Source organism: Cervus canadensis, chromosome 15 (assembly GCF_019320065.1).
Source record: "Cervus canadensis isolate Bull #8, Minnesota chromosome 15, ASM1932006v1, whole genome shotgun sequence".
Lineage (NCBI taxonomy): Eukaryota > Metazoa > Chordata > Mammalia > Artiodactyla > Cervidae > Cervus > Cervus canadensis.
This window is the reverse complement of record NC_057400.1, coordinates 49,513,196-49,534,540: the sequence shown is the minus strand read 5'-3', so window position 1 is coordinate 49,534,540 and position 21,345 is coordinate 49,513,196. Positions and strand designations below refer to the sequence as shown.

At 34.7% G+C, this 21,345-nt stretch overlaps 1 protein-coding gene across 11 annotated transcripts in view; it reads right to left on the bottom strand.

Moving 5' to 3' along the window:
• Positions 1–1,137: 1,137 nt before the first annotated feature.
• Positions 1,138–21,345, bottom strand: part of PPIG (peptidylprolyl isomerase G) — a 43,053-nt gene continuing 22,845 nt past the window's right edge. For 10 of the 11 annotated variants that reach the window (XM_043487674.1, XM_043487668.1, XM_043487676.1 and 7 more), the window contains 7 exons: positions 20,163–20,192; positions 19,930–20,069; positions 10,317–10,530; positions 9,428–9,589; positions 7,959–8,046; positions 6,338–6,474; positions 1,138–6,174 (listed from right to left, as the gene is read on the bottom strand). In XM_043487674.1, coding sequence (XP_043343609.1) covers positions 5,067–6,174; positions 6,338–6,474; positions 7,959–8,046; positions 9,428–9,589; positions 10,317–10,530; positions 19,930–20,069; positions 20,163–20,192 — 1,879 coding nt within the window. In that variant the 3' untranslated portion in view covers positions 1,138–5,066. Of the gene's footprint in view, positions 6,175–6,337; positions 6,475–7,958; positions 8,047–9,427; positions 9,590–9,637; positions 9,764–10,316; positions 10,531–19,929; positions 20,070–20,162; positions 20,193–21,345 lie in introns of all 11 variants that reach the window. The other variant, XM_043487677.1, reaches the window with a different exon arrangement.

Genomic DNA, 21,345 nt, shown 5'->3' with positions numbered 1-21,345 from the left:
GACCTAATTGATTCTTCCCCACTCAAGATTAAGTCAGATTCTCTTTTTTATTCTGATAAGAGATATACACAACAAAATGTGTAATTTTAACTATTTAAGAATATTCAGTGGCATTAAGTATATTCATAATATTGTACAACCATTACCATTTATCTAGTTCCAGAAGTTTTTCATTGTTCCAAATGGAAACCCTGTTATCTGTACCTATTAGTGCACAACTGTTCTAAGCCACTAATTTGATAAAACATAGCTAAAACTTGTGGCAAAGATGTAAATTTGAACTAAAACATTTTGGGTTATTGAGAGGTCTTGGGGGTGAGGGAGGTGTAAAAATTATGAATCAGCACTACTTAAAAATAAAAAGAAATACAGTATTATATTAGGAAATATGTTTAGGAAAGAAACCTAGAAAGCAATGAAACTAGAAAACACAAATTGAAACTAAAAGTATTTTAATACATAAATCTGTACAGCCCATATGACACACTCACATTTTACATATTCTCCTGGCTTAATAAAACATTTAAAAACACTCCAGAATTTGAGAATTCAATAATATTCACCTACTAACACATATAAATCACTGAATGGTCAAAATGTTTTTATTTAAGCATATATATGTTCAGTGACTCAAGTTAACTAGGTTCATTTTCCCTAAAGATGTCTAATTTAAATTAAAAAAAAAAAACTAGACAGTATGTTTTATAAAATTTAGTTAACGTTTATATGGCTTTATAATGCTAAGTGTTATATTAAAACTAGCAGGCACAGGATATAATACAATGTTCCCACTGCTGAGAAATTTGGAGGAATTAAAAAGCAAATGGTAGCATTCCAGTAGATAGTAATTCCATGTATAACCTTAAAAGTTTGCTGAGGCAAAAGACACCCTGCAACATGAAGCATTATGATTAAACAATTACACTAAAACTTATCCCTAAACCGGAAACTGTCACTGCCGGCTCAGTTCTTAAAAGTTCAGCGTTGTTAAAACTCTGCTCAGTTTTCCCCCAATACAATTTCTGTATTCTTATGGGTAAAATAAAAGTATTAAATGATTATTTTTATTAAAAGCTAATAATGAAATAAAAGTCCAAATAAACTAATACAATCAATAATTTAAAAAATACAAAACAAACCATTTGATAGTATAGTTTATTTAATACAATGTTTAACTATAAAAGTTGATACAGTTTCAGTTTAAATTCTGTAAAATGCAGTTTGCATAAAACAGTTTAACAGTTACTAGACTAATGATAAGAGAAGCAGCATTTTGAAACTAATTATACAACTGCAACAAGTTTTATTCCTAAATTTCATTAAAAAAATATACATCACAGTGACTTTTGAGCTAGGAAAAGAAGTGCATTTAAACCTCATTTGTTTTTCCCTTCCACAGAGAGCAGCCACAACTTTTAACATCCTCACATACAAATACCCAATTAATTTATCCTTCAAAATACTATAAACACACAAAGGGGGACACAAAATATACAGCATGTGCTTTTGGTAAACATAGGTTATTTGCTTGCAAAAAAGGTGGTGGTGGGGAAACACACAAATCAATTCCACCATTCCCCCCGCGTACATAAAAACAAACAAAAGCCCCCAACAACTCCCTTCTTCAACCTTTCTGATGAAATTTCTAAAAATCTGTGATTTTTCTTTTCCTTTCATATTTACTTGTGTCACAACACAGGCCAGAATTTACATTTGCCTCAATCCTTTAAAGGCAGTTGGGAAGTCACTATTAGCCAATGTTACACTTCTGGAGTTTATTTTTTAAGCAAGAATTTGTAGCAAAACAGATCTTTTCACAATAAACAGGTTAAAACTTACTACTCTTTGGGAGTCTATTCAACAGTAAATGTAGGAATACCAAACTGAACAATTACAGTATATACAACCAAAAGGAGACAGAAAAACAGCCCATTTCATGTTTCTCTGTAACAACAATATGGTGTATATTTAAAGTACCTTCTATTGAAGGTAAAGGGAACAAGTTTCTATAGACATCTACTATAAAAGTTCAGTGTGATTACAAAAAAAAACAAACTGCCACCAAGAGTAAAGCAAAATCAACTACTAAAAAATATACTAATTTGTTTCACTCACTAACTTGAAAACAAATTAGAACTGCCAAGTAATATTATTACTCAAAATACCAGAACACCAATGTATTCCTATCCCCAATATTAAAGAAATTTTTACTTTTCAGTTTCATATTTTCTACTGGGCACAAGAATCAAAGGCCATTAGGCAAAGCTCAGGTGAGTTAATATTACATTTGTGCAAAGATAGATTTTTATAAGACAAATTCTTTGAAATTTCTGTGAGGGATCTGATTAAGAAACTTAGAAACTATCATGCTCTATGAACTCTCTTAACTATGGAGTAGTTTTTAAATGTTTTAAAGCAACCTGGTATCTTCCCTACAAGCTCATTAACATTAATCTCTCTGCAGTGTCAGTTCTGTGGCAGATGATTTACACAGAAAAAGAATTCACAGGAAATAATCATAAAAAATTTCTCATTTCTCAGGTATTGCCAATCAGGCAATAAAAACAAAGTAAAAATCTTTAAATGGATTTAAATCTGCTTAAAGATGTTTGAGTTTACAATTTACCTCAAAGTAACTATAATATCAATTTGGCAGGAAACAAATAGTTGACTTTTAGGAAGAGTTGTTCAAAGTAAAAAGTAAGGGTTGCACAACTATTAAAAAGGTAATCAAAGAATTACTTGATCAGTGCAGTATTCAGATGCAAAAGCAGATGTATGGTTAATGCTGTTTGATCATTTTCTAAATGTTATTTACATTGTGAAAATAAAATCTAGCTGATTGTCATCTTTCACTTCAACTCCTTCACCATACCTCACTGTAAAAACAGCTAACAGTTTTTTGTTTTTTTTTTTAACAGTTTTTATAGGTCTAGAAATAATGCTTAGCATAGAATTGCTTCTTTGATAACCAAAATAGCATATTAAAGTAATTACTAGTTTTCCCCCCTATGGTTACTTATCTGTAATTCTTAGTAAAGTTCTGGGATCAGATAACATACAAGTATTTTTTAATTAGCATGGATTTTCTTTTTTTGTTGTTATTATTAGAAATCCTTTCTTAAACAGCACCTTTCTTGAAGCTCAAATAGTTTATAACAAAGACTTTTTAAATGCAGTTCACTGAATTTAAGACAAGCAAAAACTAATTTAAAATATATAACACATTATACAGCTTGGGGACTCAGGACTCAATTATCTCTAAGGTTTGTAATCAAAATCTCTAAGGAATCAATCACCCTGGATTATCACAAACATCTATTACTTTTATCATTAGGAAAAAGATTCAGTAAGACCCTGATATGGATATTTGTTTCAGGATAATCCAAACAATCTTATAATCATCACCCTATTCATTATGTAAGTGGCTACCACAATGCCAAATGTATCATTACTGTATTAATCAATAATGGGAAGTATTATATTAATAAGCATTGCTTTGCTCAGTACAAATAGCATGAGTAGCTACTGGGTTTACCAAGGAGCTACCTGGTAATAAGTAGCTATAAGTATCAAATAAGGGATAAGTAAGTAGCTATTTGATACTATATTGACAAATATTAAAGTATAAAACACTCTAAAGGCAACTACTAATTGGAATTCTTAAATTTCTTTTCAAATGAGGCAGGTTTTGTGTTTACTGGATGTTCAGTATTCTATTTAGAAGAGAAATTACAGAATAAAAGGCCACACTTCACTAAAATAGCAATATACAATACACAAACTTCTAAATGGACTTTGAATATCTTTAGTGTTTAACTCTGTAAGCTATCAAATTTTGCCACTTTCTACTCTACTCTATGTGGCAATGTTATACATGCCAAGTTAAAATAATGATTAATAGTAATGATATAAAGCCACCTGAATAGAAAGAAATCAGAGTCATAAACATGCTACAGCCTGTGATACATATATAAAAGAGATGCATTTTTTTGCCAGTTGAAACTCAGTTATGAGATTTAGAGAGGTCAGTTCAAGTTTTAAAAAAAAACAACCAACAACCATGCAACATAACACTCAACTCTAGGTTAGTGGCCAAAAAGAGAAATCTCATAAGTTTATGTGTCAATACCAACAATTTTTAGAATTTGTCTAACAAAGACCTGCACAAGTGGTATGTTTTAGTGAGGAAAGTATTGTTTTCATTTTAGAGAAGGGCAATGACAATAACAGAACATTCGCCAAAAGCAAGTTTCATCTCTTCAGACCAAAAGCAACACAGAATTGAGAATTACAACCTGATCCTCAAGGTATAGTTCTTGTTAGATGCTGTATAACAGCCACTCAAACCCAAACAGTACATCAACTGAAAAAAAAAACTATATCTATAGACAGTTGATAAAACAAAACAGGAAAAATAAGAAACCAGCTACTGGTAGCACTATAAAGAATAACACAGGAAGTGCAATATAAATATTTTAAAGCACAAATTAATATAAAATCAAAAGTGATGACTTAATATCTCAAGTTATTAGGGTCCCACTTCTGTATAATTAAAAGCTGCTGCTGCAAGCCTCTATTATAAATGCAATCGAAAAATCTATATAAGATTTCTTCTAAAAAAAAAAAAAAAAAGATTTCTTCTACCAAGTGGCTTCTAAGGTTACTTTAATCATGAGAAACACAAGCTTCTATAATAATGTATTCCAACAATCAGTTATCCTTCTTTCCAACTGGCCGATCACACAAATTAGGGTAAAGAAGAGCATGTTTGCTACTGGCTGATTGTTGCAACACAAAAATGCGTACATGAAATAGTTAAACACAGCACACAGTATTACACCAAACTGTTTTTCTCATTTCAAGTTTATTAAAACTTTAGCAGTACAAATTATCCAGGCTGCAGATTATCAAAAGATCAACTCAATAAAGTCCACATTGGGGAAAAAAAAGGACAACCAACCTCAAAACAATGAAAAGAAAAAAACAACATAAGGAAGATCATCAGCAAGTCTCTAAAACTTAAAATCTGAGACAGAATGGAAATAAGAAGTTATATAACTCACTCATCCACTTTTGTCTTCATCTGTTCCAGGGCTTGATTCATGATCAAATTTTTTATTTTTATCATGTGCATGGTCATTTTCTTGACCCTTTGATTTTTGGTTTTCTTTTTCCACTGAGGATCTGGTCTTCTCATCCTCCTTATTTTTCAAAGTGGAGAATTTTAATTCATTGTCCTGACTACTTTGTTTCACTTTTGAGAATGGACTTTGATCTCTATCTGCCTTTTTTTCCCTATTATTATTTGAACTACTATGATCACGATTTTTAGAGTACATTCTCTTCTCACCCTCAGAATTCTCTTTTCTGTGTGAACTTCTACTTTCTTGGTTTCTGTATTTTTCCCTGTTTCTGCTTTGACTTTCTTCTCTCTCCGAGCTCCGTGAATCTCTCCTCCTTCTCCTCCTATCTTTACTTCTTGATCTTCCTGGCGTTGCTCTTCTCTCTCGGCTCCGTGACCTTCCCCTTCTCCTGTACTCTTGTTCTTTGTATCTATGATACTCCTTGCTTCTGCTGCGATCTCGGTCATGGCTTCTAGAGCGCACTCTTCTGCTCCTGTCCCTACTTCTGCTTCGTTCCTTTGTTCTACTGTTGTAACTGTGTTTGCCTTTAGTTATATCACGTTCTCTACTCCTAGACTGTGCACGTCTGTCTTTGTCCTTACTTTTATTATGATCGTGCTCATTGCTTTTGGATTCTGACTGTTTAGACTTCTCTTTACTTCTACTCCTCTCCTGATCTTTTCCTTTAGAATCAGGCTTTTCTTTTTCTTTCACATTCTCATGATCCCTTTCTTCACTCCTTGACTTCACCCTCTTTTCTTCATGTCTGTTATGCTTTGGGTCTCTTTCCTTACTCTTGGATTTCTCTTTGCTCTTACTCCTACTTTTTGATTTGGCCCTTTTCTTTACCTTGTTCTTATATTTATCATCTTTTTCTGAATTTCTTCTGATTTCTCTTTCTTTGCTGTTAGATTTATGGTCTTTAATTTTCTTTTCCTTTTCACTTTTCCTGTTTGGACTCTCAGACACATGCCTATGATCAGTTATTTTTTTCTCTTTTACTCTAACTGGGCTTCTTTGATTTTCTTTTATTTCATTTAACTCACTCCTAAAAAATGAAGAAAAAAAGTTTTGGGGAAACTATATTAGCTGAAATGATATTCTATTTTCCTTAAGATTTTCAGAAACAACTAAAATGACTCTAAATCAAATAATTTAAAATAGTTTAAAAAATACCAATTAGCACATTTGAAATAAGAGTTAAATCTTACTTATCCCCTTTAATCCATCTTTCACCAGTTGACACTCTCATTCTCTGAGCTCTCTGCATCTCCTGCCTCCAATGTGGAGGAGTCTCACTACGTCTGAAACGATCCCTTGATCTGGATCTAGAAGGAGTTCGATAACGCTTTAAAAAAATAGAGGGGAAAAAAATTAACATATAAACATATGAAAGCATTACAACAGTTGCTAAAGTGTATGTATTTTTAGGTTTCAAAAAATGTCTGATATTTCCATGCCTTCTAAAATAACTAAACTCTCCCAATTTTCAGGTAGGAAATCAACAAGGCACAACATGGTTTGATATCTGTTCCCACTGCTAATGAAATGTGTGCTTATATACTCTTGTTTTAAATAATTCCTGGGTTTAAGTTCTAAAAGAGTAAATACTGACAGCTATAACCCACATCAACAAAAGCTCTTTTGAATCTTCTGTCATTTTTAAGACTGTAAAGAGATCCTAAGACAAAAAAGTTTGAGAACTGCCATGAGACCAGTTAGGAAGCCATTTATAGTTCAGAGACTATATAATAGTGAATCGAACTAAGATGGTAGGAGTGGCACTTGAGAGAAGTAGATGGATTTCAGCGTATCAGAGAGATTGAACTAACAGGATTTGGCAACAGATAAGTATAAATGGTAGAAAAGAAAGATGAGAAATAAAATGATTCTTGGGCTTCAGGTTTAAGTAACTGCACAAATGGAGGTGTTTATCACTGAGACCAGGAACCTAAAGGAGGGTCAGGCCTGAAGAAGAGTGCTTATGCTCAACACTGTAAATGCTGAGTTTGAAGTGTCCACCAGGCATCTAAATGGTCATCAAATAAGGCTTTGGTACCAGAAAAGCAGATGAAAAACTGAGTTTTCAGTGCACAGGTACCCAGTGAAATTACAAGAGTGATTTGGGCACTCAAACTGCCCAAGAAGCAAATACAAAGTGAGAAGAGTTAGCACTCTGAGGTACTACAATATTTAAACATCAGGCAGAGTAGTATGAACTGGCATTGGAAATTTAAGATAGACTAGCCAGAGACAGGAAGAAAAGACAACGGAAGCAAAGGAGAAAGAGTATTACAAGGAGGGAGATTAACAAAGATAAAGACTGAAGGATCCACTGGATTTTGTGTCATGGAACTGACCATAAAGCAAGTGCTGTTTTCAGGAGAATGGCAGAAGACAACCTGAAATGACTAAGGAACAAGCAGGAAGTGAAGAAATAATATACTAAGTATAGCCTTGTTTGTTAAAATGTTGCAAACATAAGAAGATATTTAAATTCTGAAGAGGACAATCCAGTGAAGAAAAAGAGTATGAAATGTAAGAATAGGATTAATTTTTAACAAGAGTAGATGCACAGTGGTCAGGAAAGTAACAAAGAGGCACAAGAAAAACCTCAATCTCATTTTATACCGTACATGTAAAATCCATTAACATCTCATGGACTTTCAGCGTAGAAGAACCAACACAAAGATGGACTATAAAAAGAGAACATACAATTCAATATCCACATCTACTCTAAATTTTAACTACTTATGTGAAAAAAAAATTAAACACTCCAAGATTTAAGATAAATGCAGTATTATCAGGACTTCTGGGAAAATAATCACCTACCCTTGGTCCTCTTCCTTTAATTTTCCTGCCAGACCTAGTAACTAAAAGTCGTCTCTGGTATGAAGGAGGCTGGGAGTTAGGTAGATTACTAGAAGGAAGCAAAGGGAAAATTAAAACACATTATATAATAAAAATAAATCTGGAGAACATAGCTCTATTAACATAAACTAATAAAATCTTACATATAATCAGTGGTTCTCAATGAGGAGTATTATCAATTTCAGTAGGTATTTGGAAAAGTAGGGGAGCATTTTAACAACTGTCAATGATGAGAGGGTGCTATTGATACTGAGTGACCACAAGTCAGGAATGCTAGAATCTTGTAATGCATAAGAAGAACTATTCTAACGCCAACTGTGTTCTGTTGAGACATACTGTTACATAATCTTTACGAAGATAAAGTCAACTTGATAGTGCTAAGGAACATGAAAAAACTTGGAGTAGGCTGTATGCTGTTCAGAGAACAATTTTAAAGCTATCTTATTCTAAAGTACCTCATTAACCTACCAGCAATTATTCACTGGTAATAAAACTATGGATAAGTGCAATTGATGTGAATTAAACAGAGATAACTTGGTCTGAATTAGAAAAATATTTAATATCATGCTTTATATAAAACAGAGAAACTACTTATTTTCAAATAATAATATGAATATTACCACTAACAACATTTATGTATGCTATATTTGAAAATGTATTTTAAAGTAGTTCAAATATTTTCTCCTTAATATTACTTCCTTAGAAACATCCTTTCCTAACAGTTGAGTAAACTCAATTCAATCCATCAACATTAACACAATTCAAGTAACCAAGATTTATTTTATATTTTTACTGTATTGTGAAAGTATAGGGGGAATGAATAGATTTTTATCACTTTTATGTTATTTCTGATCATAAATAAGAGAAAGATATCCACCTTTTTTTCCTATTTTTGGACATAATTATTAAAACGATACATAAAGAACCAACAGAACTACTAATTCTAATAATGTGAATTATGTAGAAAAATTTTCAAGGTACTTGAATATAGTATCAATTTTCAATATCACAATATTGTAAACCAGGCAAAGAAAACAGCATTTTCTCCCACCAGACAAACTGAAACATAAAGGTTCTTACTGGCTTAAAAATTTAAGGTACGCAAATAACAGAGTAAAACATTTGTTTTACATGGAATTTGTCTGGAATGCCACTTAACATACCTTTTTGCCATCTGCAGTGCTTTTTTAAAAAGTTACTTTTATTTAAAAATCTGTCTAAATTAAGTCAATTTATCTTTTCAGCTGTGAGATTGGCAAAAAGGAGCTTTGCTAACACTATCCAATTAAAAAATTTCAATCTTAGGACAAGGTCACCAATTAAATCTTATCTAAAATTTTTAAATCTGTTTTTTTTTTTTTTTTTTTTTAAAAGAAAGGTTCTATGATAGAGAATGTAGGGCCCTTTGTAAAATAAACATATTGACATACCATTCTCTCTCTCTCTCCCTGTTCTTCCTTTCCTTTTCATCAGCTTTTGGAGGACTTTTTCTCATTAGGAATCTGTTTTCAGGTATTGGAGGGATTTCTTCTGGACGGACAGTAGACTGGGGTTGTGCTTCAAGATTTTCAGCCTCACTTTCACTAGATGCGCTTAACAGAAATACACAAACAAGTTCCATTTGGTTATTATGTACCCACCTCAATTTTCCAATTGTTGGTCTTTCTTTCCTTTGTAAATATACTATCCATCTATCATCCGGTCCCCAACTGCTGACCAAAGATGCAGTTACACGGGGAAAATACTCGTTCCTCTGACAAACCAACCTAAAACCAAAACCAAATGTATCTATTATCACATTCTCAAAATATAATTTCCTTTAAAATGGAACCAAAATATTCCATATGCACTGCACTGATAAATTTAAAATACTTTAAAATACACATAAAGAAACTGCTTTAGAGGCAACAGGCTTATGAAGATGAGCTTGAGTACAGATTTTTTTCAGACATAACAGAAAAGAAAAAGTAAATATGCTGACATAATTTGCTTTATGCTATCATAGGAGGAAAAAAAAGGAAAATACTCATTGGTTTCCTACAATTCTTATTAATTTTAAATTCCTTCCATAAAATACAAACATATCTAATCAAAAAAGTCTTTGAGTTAAGACAAAATGAACTGAATGATTTTGTTGAAAACTGAAATGTATCCAAATTTAATCTATAGACTATAGAATATCAGAATGGTCTTAAACGTCATGCTACGAAGTATTAATATTTTCACGTACCATATAATTGATTCAATATCCCAACAGGTTTATATATAAACAGAAGGTAATTAGAATACAAAGCCAGTACTGTAAAAGTAAATTAAGACCTTTTCTTGCTTTTCTTTCGCTTCTTCTTCTCTTTCTTGTGTTTACGAGAATTTTTCCTATGTTTCTTCTTTCTTTTTTTTGATTTCTCTTCAGAAGCACTTTCAGAATCAGAAGAATCAGAAGACGACTGAGAATCGCTTGAGCTATCTGAGTCACTGGATGATGAGGAGGAGGAAGAAGATGATTTATGCCTTTTCTTTTCTTCTTTCTTAGCTTTAATAAAAAGCAAAATGGTTCGGTCAACACTTTTTAGACAAACTTGGTAAGAGGAAATTTAGATTTTTTGGGGGAGATTCTCCAAGTCCAGTATTTAATAGTTAGTTCATCCAGCTATTTGAACTGAGCAGTACAGGAAAGGAGTTAAGACTCAAGATTAGAATCCAGACTTTCAGATTCATGGGATTTCCAGGTGGCTCAGTGATAAAGAATCCGCCTGTCAATGTAGGAGACGTCAGAGACATGGCTTTGATCCCTGGGTCAGGAAGATCCCCTGGAGAAGGAAATGGCAACCCAAATCCAGTATTCTTGCCAGGAAAATCCCATGGACAGAGGAGCCTGGTGGGCTACAGTCCATGGGGTCACACAGAGTTGGGCATCACTGATAATGTGCACATTGCACACACCCACCAGATTCATGGGTCTGAGTTATATCTATATCTAAAGAATTCTGGAAAAGTTAACAGGTGAAAACACTAAAACTAAGTCAATTTCAGGAATTAGTTGAATAACATTTTTTTAAAGCACAGAAATAACACTCAAGAATCTCAGATTCTAATATTCTTATAGTTTTCAACTTTTTCTCTTATTATCAATATTGGAAGCAGAACTGTAGGAGAGAAGTAATAGAAAAAATACTTTGCATGAATGTGGAAAGGTAAGAAGCACGATTCCATTGGAATGGGCTTATTCAATGCCTGAGCATGCCTCTAATGATTAGAAACTGTGCTCCCCAACAAGAGAAGCCCCCACATGCTGTATTATATAGAAAGCCCAATGAAGACCCAGGGAAGCCCCCCCAAAAGTTAATTTCAAATTGAAATTTTATTTTGGGTTAAAGAAAGTTTTAATTTTCAAAAGGGGTCACCAAGCTCAAATGATTTAAGGACTAGGAAACTAACACAAATAAGTGAAGTTAATCAGGAATTGGGGAAAGACATGACAGACTGGATAGAGCCTGGCCACCTACAAGTATTCTAATTCAAACCATGGTGGATTTAAAGATGTGAATTGAACTATCCAATTAAAACAGGGGCAGGGGGTGTTTCTCTGGAGATCCAGTGGTTGAGAATACTTCTGCCAAAGCAGGGGACGTGGGTTTGATCCCTACTCTGGGAAGATCCTACATACCACGTGGCAACTAAGCCCATTGGCCACAACTTCTGAGCCAGCACTTCAGGGCCCATGAGTCGCAACCACTGAGCATGTGTGCTGCAACTACTGATCTCCACGCGCCGGGAGCTTGTGCTCCCCAACAAGAGAAGCCACCACAACGATAATCCTAGGCACCACAACAGAGTAGCCCCACCCACAAAGAGAGAAAGTCCTTGAGCAGCAATTAAGACTCACACAGCCAAAACAAAACAGAACAGCATCTGATCAATTTTCTAGGTCTAACGACAAAGTTATATAAAATAGACGCACAGAAGGAACACATTACATAATACAACAATGCAAGTAGTAAAGTTCAGTGTGTGCAATGGGAAAGAAACCCTATAGGTAAAATGACCTAGCTTGTTCAATAAATAAATCTCAAGAAAACATAAAAAGAAATGGTGGGAGAATCTACGAAAACAAACCAAAAAATTACAAGACTAATCCAAATGCTTGAACCTGATTTGGATTCAAACTCAAACATCAAAAAAATTAACATTTATAAACTTAAAAATGTGAACACTGTAAAGATTTTTTACATTTAGGAATATACGTGTATATGTCTGCATATGCTTATGGTATGCTTACTTTTTTTTAGAAAAGTCACCTTTTAGAGATAAATAGTGAAAAATTTATCAATAAAAACATTATGCTTAGAATTTGTTCCAAACAGGAAATGGAAAAGTGGCCAAGGATAGGAAACATGAGATTGGTCATAAATTAATTGGTAAAGCTGGGTAATGAACATGGTGATTTGTTATACTATTTCAACCATTCTAGTAAATGTTAGTATTTTCCATAATTTAAAAAATCAAAGAGGACAAAAAATTTATCTTTGGGACTGACTACTGGCTGTCTGTTTACTGACCTTAACTGAAAGGGTTCACAGTTGGTTTGTAACCTTTCTGTGTTCCCCTCTCAGGAACACCTGAGGATTTGGCACTTGATCAAATGATTCTCGAAACTCTTTTTTTTTCTTTAATGAATTTAGTGGCTTAAAAGAACAATCATTATTTCTCACAAATCTAAAGGTCAGCTGAGTGGCTTTGCTGAACAGGGCTGAGGTCTACGGATTTACTGTTGTTGTTTCGCCATGCTGTGTGGCATGTGGGATCTTAGTTCCCTGACCAGGATCACACTCATACTCCCTGCGTTGGGGGCCTGGAGTCTTAACCACTGGACCACAGGGAAGTTCCAGGGCTCTGCTGATATTGCTGGGGACTCTTGAAGCTCTTAACTCAGAATTTCGAGGAGTGCACTGAGTTGCAGAGGTAAATGAGAATCTGGCTGAGTTACTGTACACCTGACCCAGGGTTTGTGACTCACCATCAGGACTGTTTTTCTAGTACTGACGAGACGCTGCTGCACTGCAGAATGGCATCTAGGTATAAAAGCTTAAGGGATACCAGAGGTAAAAGCTTCATTAAACTAAGGTAGTCTTTTCTCACCCAAACATGCTTCTCAGGACCATGAACCTATTAATATTAAGCATGAGATGCCCGGGACACATGCAAGCTCTGCCTAGAACCAGAGACCTCCACTATGACGCTGCTGTCCAAGCTGTGCTGTTTCCTGCCCTATATCCATTCACAATGACAAATAAGCTTAGTGCTGAGTGAAGCCTCTCTTGTCTCATGAATCCAACTGTTAATCTCGTCCCAAGACCACTGTTGCTGGTGAGGCAGAGTGGGTATGGGAACTGAAAAACCTACTTGTATATACTAAAATCCTGAGGTATGGGGACTAGTGGGGAGAATAAAAGTTAAAGAAACCTAAGGAAGGAAATAAATTCATAATGAATATGAGAAACTCTAAATAAAAATATCTGGGACTATATAACATGCAGGCAAAATAAAAATATTTCACATAAGCACAGAAGGGGCTTCCCTGGTGCTCAATGGTAAGGAACCTGCTTGCCAATGCAGGAGACATGGGTTCAATCTCTGGGTCGGGAGGATCCCCAGGAGAAGGAAATGGCAACCCACTCCAGTATTCTTGCCCGGGAAATCTCAATGGACAGAGGAGCATGGCAGGCTAAAGTCCATGGGGTTGCAAAGAGCTGAACACAACTTAGTGACTAAACAACAACAAGCACAGAATACAGCTGTTAAAATTACTTGACAAAACATAGTCATGCTTTACCCCATGATTAACAAAGCTTTATTCATCAGCTCCAATCCATATTTATTTTACATTGTGATTCTTTCCAGAGAAATACACTGCAGTTGGTTTCTTAAAAAGCAAGCCCAGTCTCCCTATTAAATGTATTGAGAGTGCAAGTGTTAGTTGCTCACCCGCATCCACCTCTTTGCAACCCCATGGACTGTGGCCCACCAGTCTCCTCTGTCCATAGAGTTCTCTGCCACCAAACCCCGATCTCCTGCATTGCAGGCAGATTCTTTACTGTCTGAGCCACCAGGAAAGCCCTCTAAATATATTAAATACATTTAAGAAACCAGTATTTCGTTTTCACATCACTTTTCATGTAAGCGTCTGAGAAAAGCAAAATATCACAGCAGTATAGAAGATCAGAAGGAGATTCATAACTATTTTTAGGGCAATATAATCTGCCTGAGATATGGATAGATATGAGGAAAGGCTTTTCAATGACTATAGTTTTTATGCTTTCTAAATTTTGAACAAAATGTATTAACTTTTAAAATGGAAGAAAATTTAAAACTCTCAAGTCTGACAACAGTTGTCACCACATTCTCCAACAAACCTAAAAACCTACTTCCTGTCTAACCACTTAAATAAAATCTATTTCAAAGCATCATTTATAAGCATATAACTATCCCTAAAATAAAATGAAATAGTACTGAAAGCAAAACACAATGCAAGTTAAGAATCATTAAGCGTCATAATGGATAAAAAGGAATTACAAAGAGCAACACTTTTAAACTCTTGATAGGGTGTGGTATATAACATTACCAGATACTGACTTTACTAGAATGATGTTAAGGTGAAAAGACAAGTTTCCAGAACGTTTTACTTATAAAAATGTAATGTAAGAAAATGTTGCTTTACAAGTTTTTTGAGAGCTATAAATTTTATACCTATGAATTTCACAGGAAACCTTTATATTGAAGAAACCTTCCAGGCCATCATCAAAATAAGGTTTGAAGTAAAGAATGGAATTATACCTAAAATAACCCTCTTTTCATTTTAAAATTACTGGGTCTCCCCTCTAAACAGTTCCTAAGTTTAATATCCCACTATTTTCCATGAAAAGTGCCATCATCATGGCTCTTAATTCCAGAATAAAGACACTGAAATGGGATCCTGTCACCATACAAATGAGTCTCTGATCTTTTCCACTGTTTCCTAAGAACAAGATCCACCAGCTCTATTGTGCTCTTCTTTTTGTAATGCCAGGTAATCTGTTTCCTATTACATATATGCAAAATTTCTGCTCACTTAACTGTTTACTGCCATTTTCCATAACTCAGCACTTGTGTTTCTATGTACTCTGTAATATATCACTGGTTCCATCTCACGCTGCATGGTAAAGGTGTACGGATATCTCTTTAACAACTGCAGTGAACTCTGAAGAGACCAGCATGATCTGAGATCATGGTAACTTCTAAAAAACCAGGACGTGTTTTTTTTTTTTTTTTGCTATTACTCTACAAATAATCTTCCCTATTTTTCAGAAAAGTAGTTGTTTTATTAAACTAAAGACAGAACGTATCATCTTCATCTACTTAACAGTATAATGAAGTGGTTGGGGGCACCATTGGCTTTGAGATCCGAGTAACTATGTTACTTTGGCAACGAATCTCTCTGAGCCATAGTTTTTACATCTGTAAAACAGCAGTAATATTTCCTACCTCACGGAGTTCTGTAGAGATGAGATGTCATATACAAGGGCCTTGCTTAGCCCAATGCCCAGTGTATTAAAATTCAACAACTAAATAGTTCATAAATATTTATGGAGAGAGTACTGTACACTCAGAAATCATGCTCAAGCTATATGCTCTTTAAATCATAATGTGAAAACTTGGTTTAATGTGAAGACTATATTTCATAACTCTAGAAAGTCATCATTTTGTAATATGAAATTGTACATTACAGATGTCCACCAAGGATGCATTAGTCATATTCAAGAGAACAAAGTAACAAGCTGTTTGCCTTTCCAACTTTAAAGAAAGGATAACAGCTGTCTATCACAGAGATAAAAGGTCACCAGGAATGGCTTGAAAGAAGTGAAAGTGTTAGGCACTCAGTTGTGTCCAACTCTTTGTGACCCCCTGGACTGTAGTCCACCAGTCTCCTCTGTCCATGAATTCTCCAGGCAGGAATACTGGAGTGGGTTGCCATTCCCTTCTCCAGGAGACCTTCCCAACCCAGGGATTGAACACGGATCTCCCACATTGCAGGTGTATTCTTTCTCATCTGAGTCACCTGGGAAAGAGTGGCTTACTGCTTATTTATAGCAAATTGCTGAGCAGACCAAAGAAATAGTCGGTCTTTACAAGAAACCACCTTAGTGGTTTATTTCAGCATTATAGTTATTTATTTTGTAACGGATAATTGAATACTTGTCTTCATAACACTCAAATGAACTTTGAATTCTTATTGATACAAACCAAGTGCTAAAAAGTCCCTCCACAGAGTCTTGCATGTGATGTTGACAGGGTGAAAATGAAGTTAGTGAACTCCTTATGCACCGCTGTGGTCTGTAATAGGTCTTGGAATACAAGGATAAATGCCATGCAGTTTTCATTTCCCAGAAACTCACAGATTAGTGCCCTTAGGTACACAGTTATGCAACAGATAGGTAGTTGGTATTATCCTTGACCTTAAACCACATTTTCACTGTGTTTGACTTGTCTGATGCTCAATACCTCTCACAGCAAAACAGTAACTTTTCTCCTGAGATGTCTGTAAGATGAATAAAAGTTTTAATACAGAAGGGAGATTTTACCATACAACGTTATTTCCCTTCCCTTCTGATTTACATCAGAGAAATAAAGTATAAAACAAGATGGCACAGACAGGACAGACACAGAAAGGTTCTATTTCAGAGGGTGTGGGCCTGGGTGGGACTGCTGTTGTTCAGTCACCAAGCTATGTCCGACTCTGCGGCCCCATGGACTGCCGCATGCCAGGCTTCCCCATCCTTCACCATCTCCCGGGGTTGGCTCAAACCCATGTCCGTTGAGTCAGTGATGCCATCCATCCATCTCATCCTCTGTCGCCCCTTCTCCTGGGCAGGACATGTGCAGGTAAAAGGAGCTGCCCTTTGACTACTGTCTCTCTATATCTCATGCTTTTCCTTGAACCCTGATTCTTTCAACATTCAGGGCATCAGTCCATCTACATAACTGGAGACAGTGTCCTGAGGATTCCAGAACAGAACCTACTATCCCTGCTTCAGCCCCAGCTGAGGTCATGCTCAGGACTGCCCAGGATTCCTCGGAAAGTTGAGGTAAATGCTAGTAAGGGTCGCCTTGAATCTCTTTAGCTTTAGACCTTGACAGCATCAAGAGCTGGGCATAGAAAGAGTTTTATACTAAGTTGCAGAACCAAAGAAGGTGAACTTTCCTGAAGATACCCTGCAGCTTACTTTGTATCCAAGCAGGACGTGTTCTTATCAAAGCAGTGGTCTGTGTTCTATCCTCCACTCTGCCCCTTGATAGCCTCTACAGGGATGCAGTTTTGGTTAGTCTCCAGTGTTCCCCCTCTGCGCCTGTTGGAAGGATGTTCCCCTTGACTCTGAACCTTCTCAGGCACATTCAAATAGCCAGAAAAAGTAGAATTTCCAATCTCACAACAGCAAAGGTACAAAGGCACAAGATGATTGCCTAGACTCACCAAGACCACATATAAGTGGGCCCAGACAGATTTCTTCAGAAGTCTTTTTGTTTTCTTTAAGGAAGTTAGAAAAAGAAAAGAAAAAAATTCTATATTTATTTTTTTTAAATTGGGGTGTGTATCCCTCAAACAAGGTTTTGAATATGATGACGATGAACACCACTGTGCTACCCAAAGCTTTTTGACTATTTCCAATTTAAGACTGTAAGAAGGCCATCAAATATAAACTGGATGTAAGACATAGCTACGCCTAAAAAAAAAAAAAGATCATACAGAAGCATGACAAAATTCATTCTGACCAATGTTCTGAATGATAACTGAAGGACTGCAGGGTAATAGGTGCTCTTTTCCTTCTTCCAGTGTGATCCAGAACAGAGCAGGCATGGACAGTATGTTTGAAACAAACCTGATCTTTTCAATAACTCCTGGGAAGACACTAACAAAGGGACAGGTTTTCCTCAATTGATGAAATGGATCAGGGCAAGATATGCTTCCTCAGCATGAGTCTGAGGAACACACACTTGAACACTACATCAACTTTCAGCACAACTTCCTGGCCACAATGGCACGGGCAAAATTAGTATTTATCAATTCAGGTGAAAATACATGACAAAAACATAATAATATATCAACAGTGATATTCATTCACCTTCTCATCCATTCAGCAAGTATTCAAACACTGACCAGTTAATACCAAAAAGAATTTTACACCAGATGTATTAGAGAGTCTGTGATAACTTTTATGGTTTAAGATGTAAGCTTTTTAATTACCTCAATCTCTTTCTAAATATGTAACCACACAGCATTCTTAACTGTTATAAGCAGAGAATAGATCCTAACACATGATCCTTAAAAAATTATAAAACACAAGAAAAAAGCCAAAAAACAATTAAGTACAAAATAAAATATGAAGATTTTCTAGATGATATGGGAAGAAATGCCTTAAACCAAAATATTCTAATTGTACCAACAACACTTTGAAGAATAAAATGGCAAGATTCAGGGTCTAAAATTTGCAAAGTTTAATATAGATTGCTTTTTAAAAAAGGTAAGATACTCAACAACACTCATTCTTTCTGAATCACCTCAAACACAAGGTATGCATTATAACTGTTATTTGTAAATAAGGACAGATAGCCAGACTTATGAACAGCCCCAGTATGAGCTGCAGCAATATTCCTGCAAAGGATTACAACGTATATGTTTGACATACAGAGATGAAATAATTTGAATCAAAGTGAAACAAAAAGAAGAAAATTAAAAATAAGTCTTCTTCAGGGATTTCTCTGGCAGTCCAGTGGTTAGGACTTGATACTTTCACTGCCACGGCCCTAGGTTTGATCCCTGGTTGGGGAACTAAGATCTCACAAACCCTGTCTGTGTGCGTCTGTGTGTGTATGGGGGGATCTTCCTCCAGAAATATTGTGGGTCTTTTTATATTAAAGCAAAATGAAATGTACATATTACAGAGCACATCAGGATACTTACACTTGAGAACAGAATGCTCTACTTATGGCAATTCTGAAAGGAATATTAAAGACTTTAATGAGTTAGCAACACCTAACAAAGCTTTAGATCTGGAGCCTGCAAACTTGGGTCCAGTTCCCTGATGTGGTAAATAACAATTTCCTTGACCGTATCTGTGGAATGGAGAGAAATAGTATTATATAGTTCTCGTGAGGATCAGAAAAGAAAGGTTAGATGATTCTCACATTTGTTAAACATGAAAAACTAAGTACTGATATTATTTATTATTCCTTAGATGATTAAGAATAGGTCATTTCAATATTTTATTGTTTTCCATACAGATTTGAAGGTAATCTCACCTCATTACTTTGAGACTTATCAGACTCAATATGTGTAGTAAACAATAGAAATTACATATTTCATATTTAACATAAAGACTTTAAATACTTAAAACCAAGTTCTTACAATTTCAGATAGTATCATAGTAAACTATCAGTTGTGTTAACTTGAAGTGTTCTTGTTTAAGCAAAAAACGTGTCTCAAACGTGCCAGATGCTTGCAGTGCATGAAGGGGAAATAATTTATTCCCATAAAGTTTGTTAGCTTATGTTAATCTCTTCAACTGTCATCCTCCCCACACTCTTTTCCTAGAAGAATATTTACCACACTATTTAGACAACTATACTTTTCAAAAAATCTAAAAAACAATGTGGAAGCAAAAGGACAAATTACTGTAAATTAATGACAAGAAAAGTTAATCAGTTTCACAGTAAATGAACAAAATATGGAGTAAGGTAAAACACATTTAAAAAATACAAAAATACATTAAAAATACACAAAAATGTCATACTTATGGTCACTCTAGTATAAAGTTCATGCCAACTAATTAAGACTGTTTTGTAAAAAAAAAAAAAGACTGTTTTGTGCACATAAAAGTTAGCATATACTTGCTTTTACCTTTCGATTTTGGAACTAGCTCTCCACAACTGAGTATCCGCACCTCAGCAAATGGTTTGCTAGCTGCATCTGTTTTCTGGTTTTCTATTTCTCTCACAACTTCTTGACCAGAAATCACTTGCCCAAAAACCACATGATGCCTAAAGAGTCAAGTAAAGATGATTAAATAAAAGTTTCTTATTTTAATATATTAATTTAAAATAGGTTGTAAAATACATGAAAATAATCTTTACCCATCTAAATGAGGAGTTGGTTTTGTTGTTCTTTTGGAAGTCATCAGATAGAAGAATAAAAACAAAGTCAGAGAAAAACAAAGTTAGCATCTCTAAAAAGGAAAAGAAAATAACTGCATTGGAAACAATGTAGAAAACAAGAATCCATACATACGCTAACATTAATAGAATCTTATTTACCTTAACCTTAAACAGAACTGAATACAAGATGCTTTTGACATAATGCATTTTCAAAATTTTGTTCTGAAATACCTATACATTATTGAAAACATACATGAAATTAAATTGATGTTTTCTTGTTACATCTATCCATTCATGTTTCTTGCATATAATTGGGTTCTTATTGAATATCCATAATTGTACAATGTTCTACTATCTGGGTATACCATAACTTACCAAAACATTGCACCAGTTTGAGTTTAATATCAGTACTTTTCCAGCCTTAGCATTTTAAACAGGTAGAGCCCAGGTCACATTCTGCCGCATTCATGCGTGTTCCATGGGGCCTGAACAGAAGTGGTCCATCCTGTGTACTGTTTATAAATTTTTAAACTAGCTGCCAAGATTTACAAATTTGGGTACTTCTATATAAAAATCTGTATTCCAGACCTTTTTTAAAACCTGGAAGATGTGGCACTTGGCATGTGGCAATAACTGGTCATGCTGAATATCCCTGTCTTCTCTAACAGAAAGATTAATAATTAAATTTATCATTCCAGCAGTCTTTATTCCCTTATGTTACCTGCTGAAGACCTGTGGGTCTTAGAGTTTGTTATCCCTAACATAAAGTAAATCTCAAGTTGAAGAAAGAGATTTGCATTAAAATTTAGACAAAATCTAAAATAAGCAAAAATTCATTTTAAAAAAAATCCTTTTTTTCTCCAAATGAACCTTAAAACTTTCTAGTTAAAGCTGCTATCTGAGTAGCTATGAAGACATACTGGTATAATGGACTAAAGATGGGTACTATATGAGATTTATTATCTAAAAAAATCTTTTAAAAAGCATTAGAAATTTGAAAGAAGGAACACAATTTAAGCTAACCTTTGGTTAAAACACAAACGATACTACTAAAAAAATTTTAACATATACATGTATTTCATGTACATGTTAGAACTTTAAAATAAGCTCACCTTATTTTTAAAAAGTGATAACCTGTTATTGTTTTCTCAGTGTAACAGCT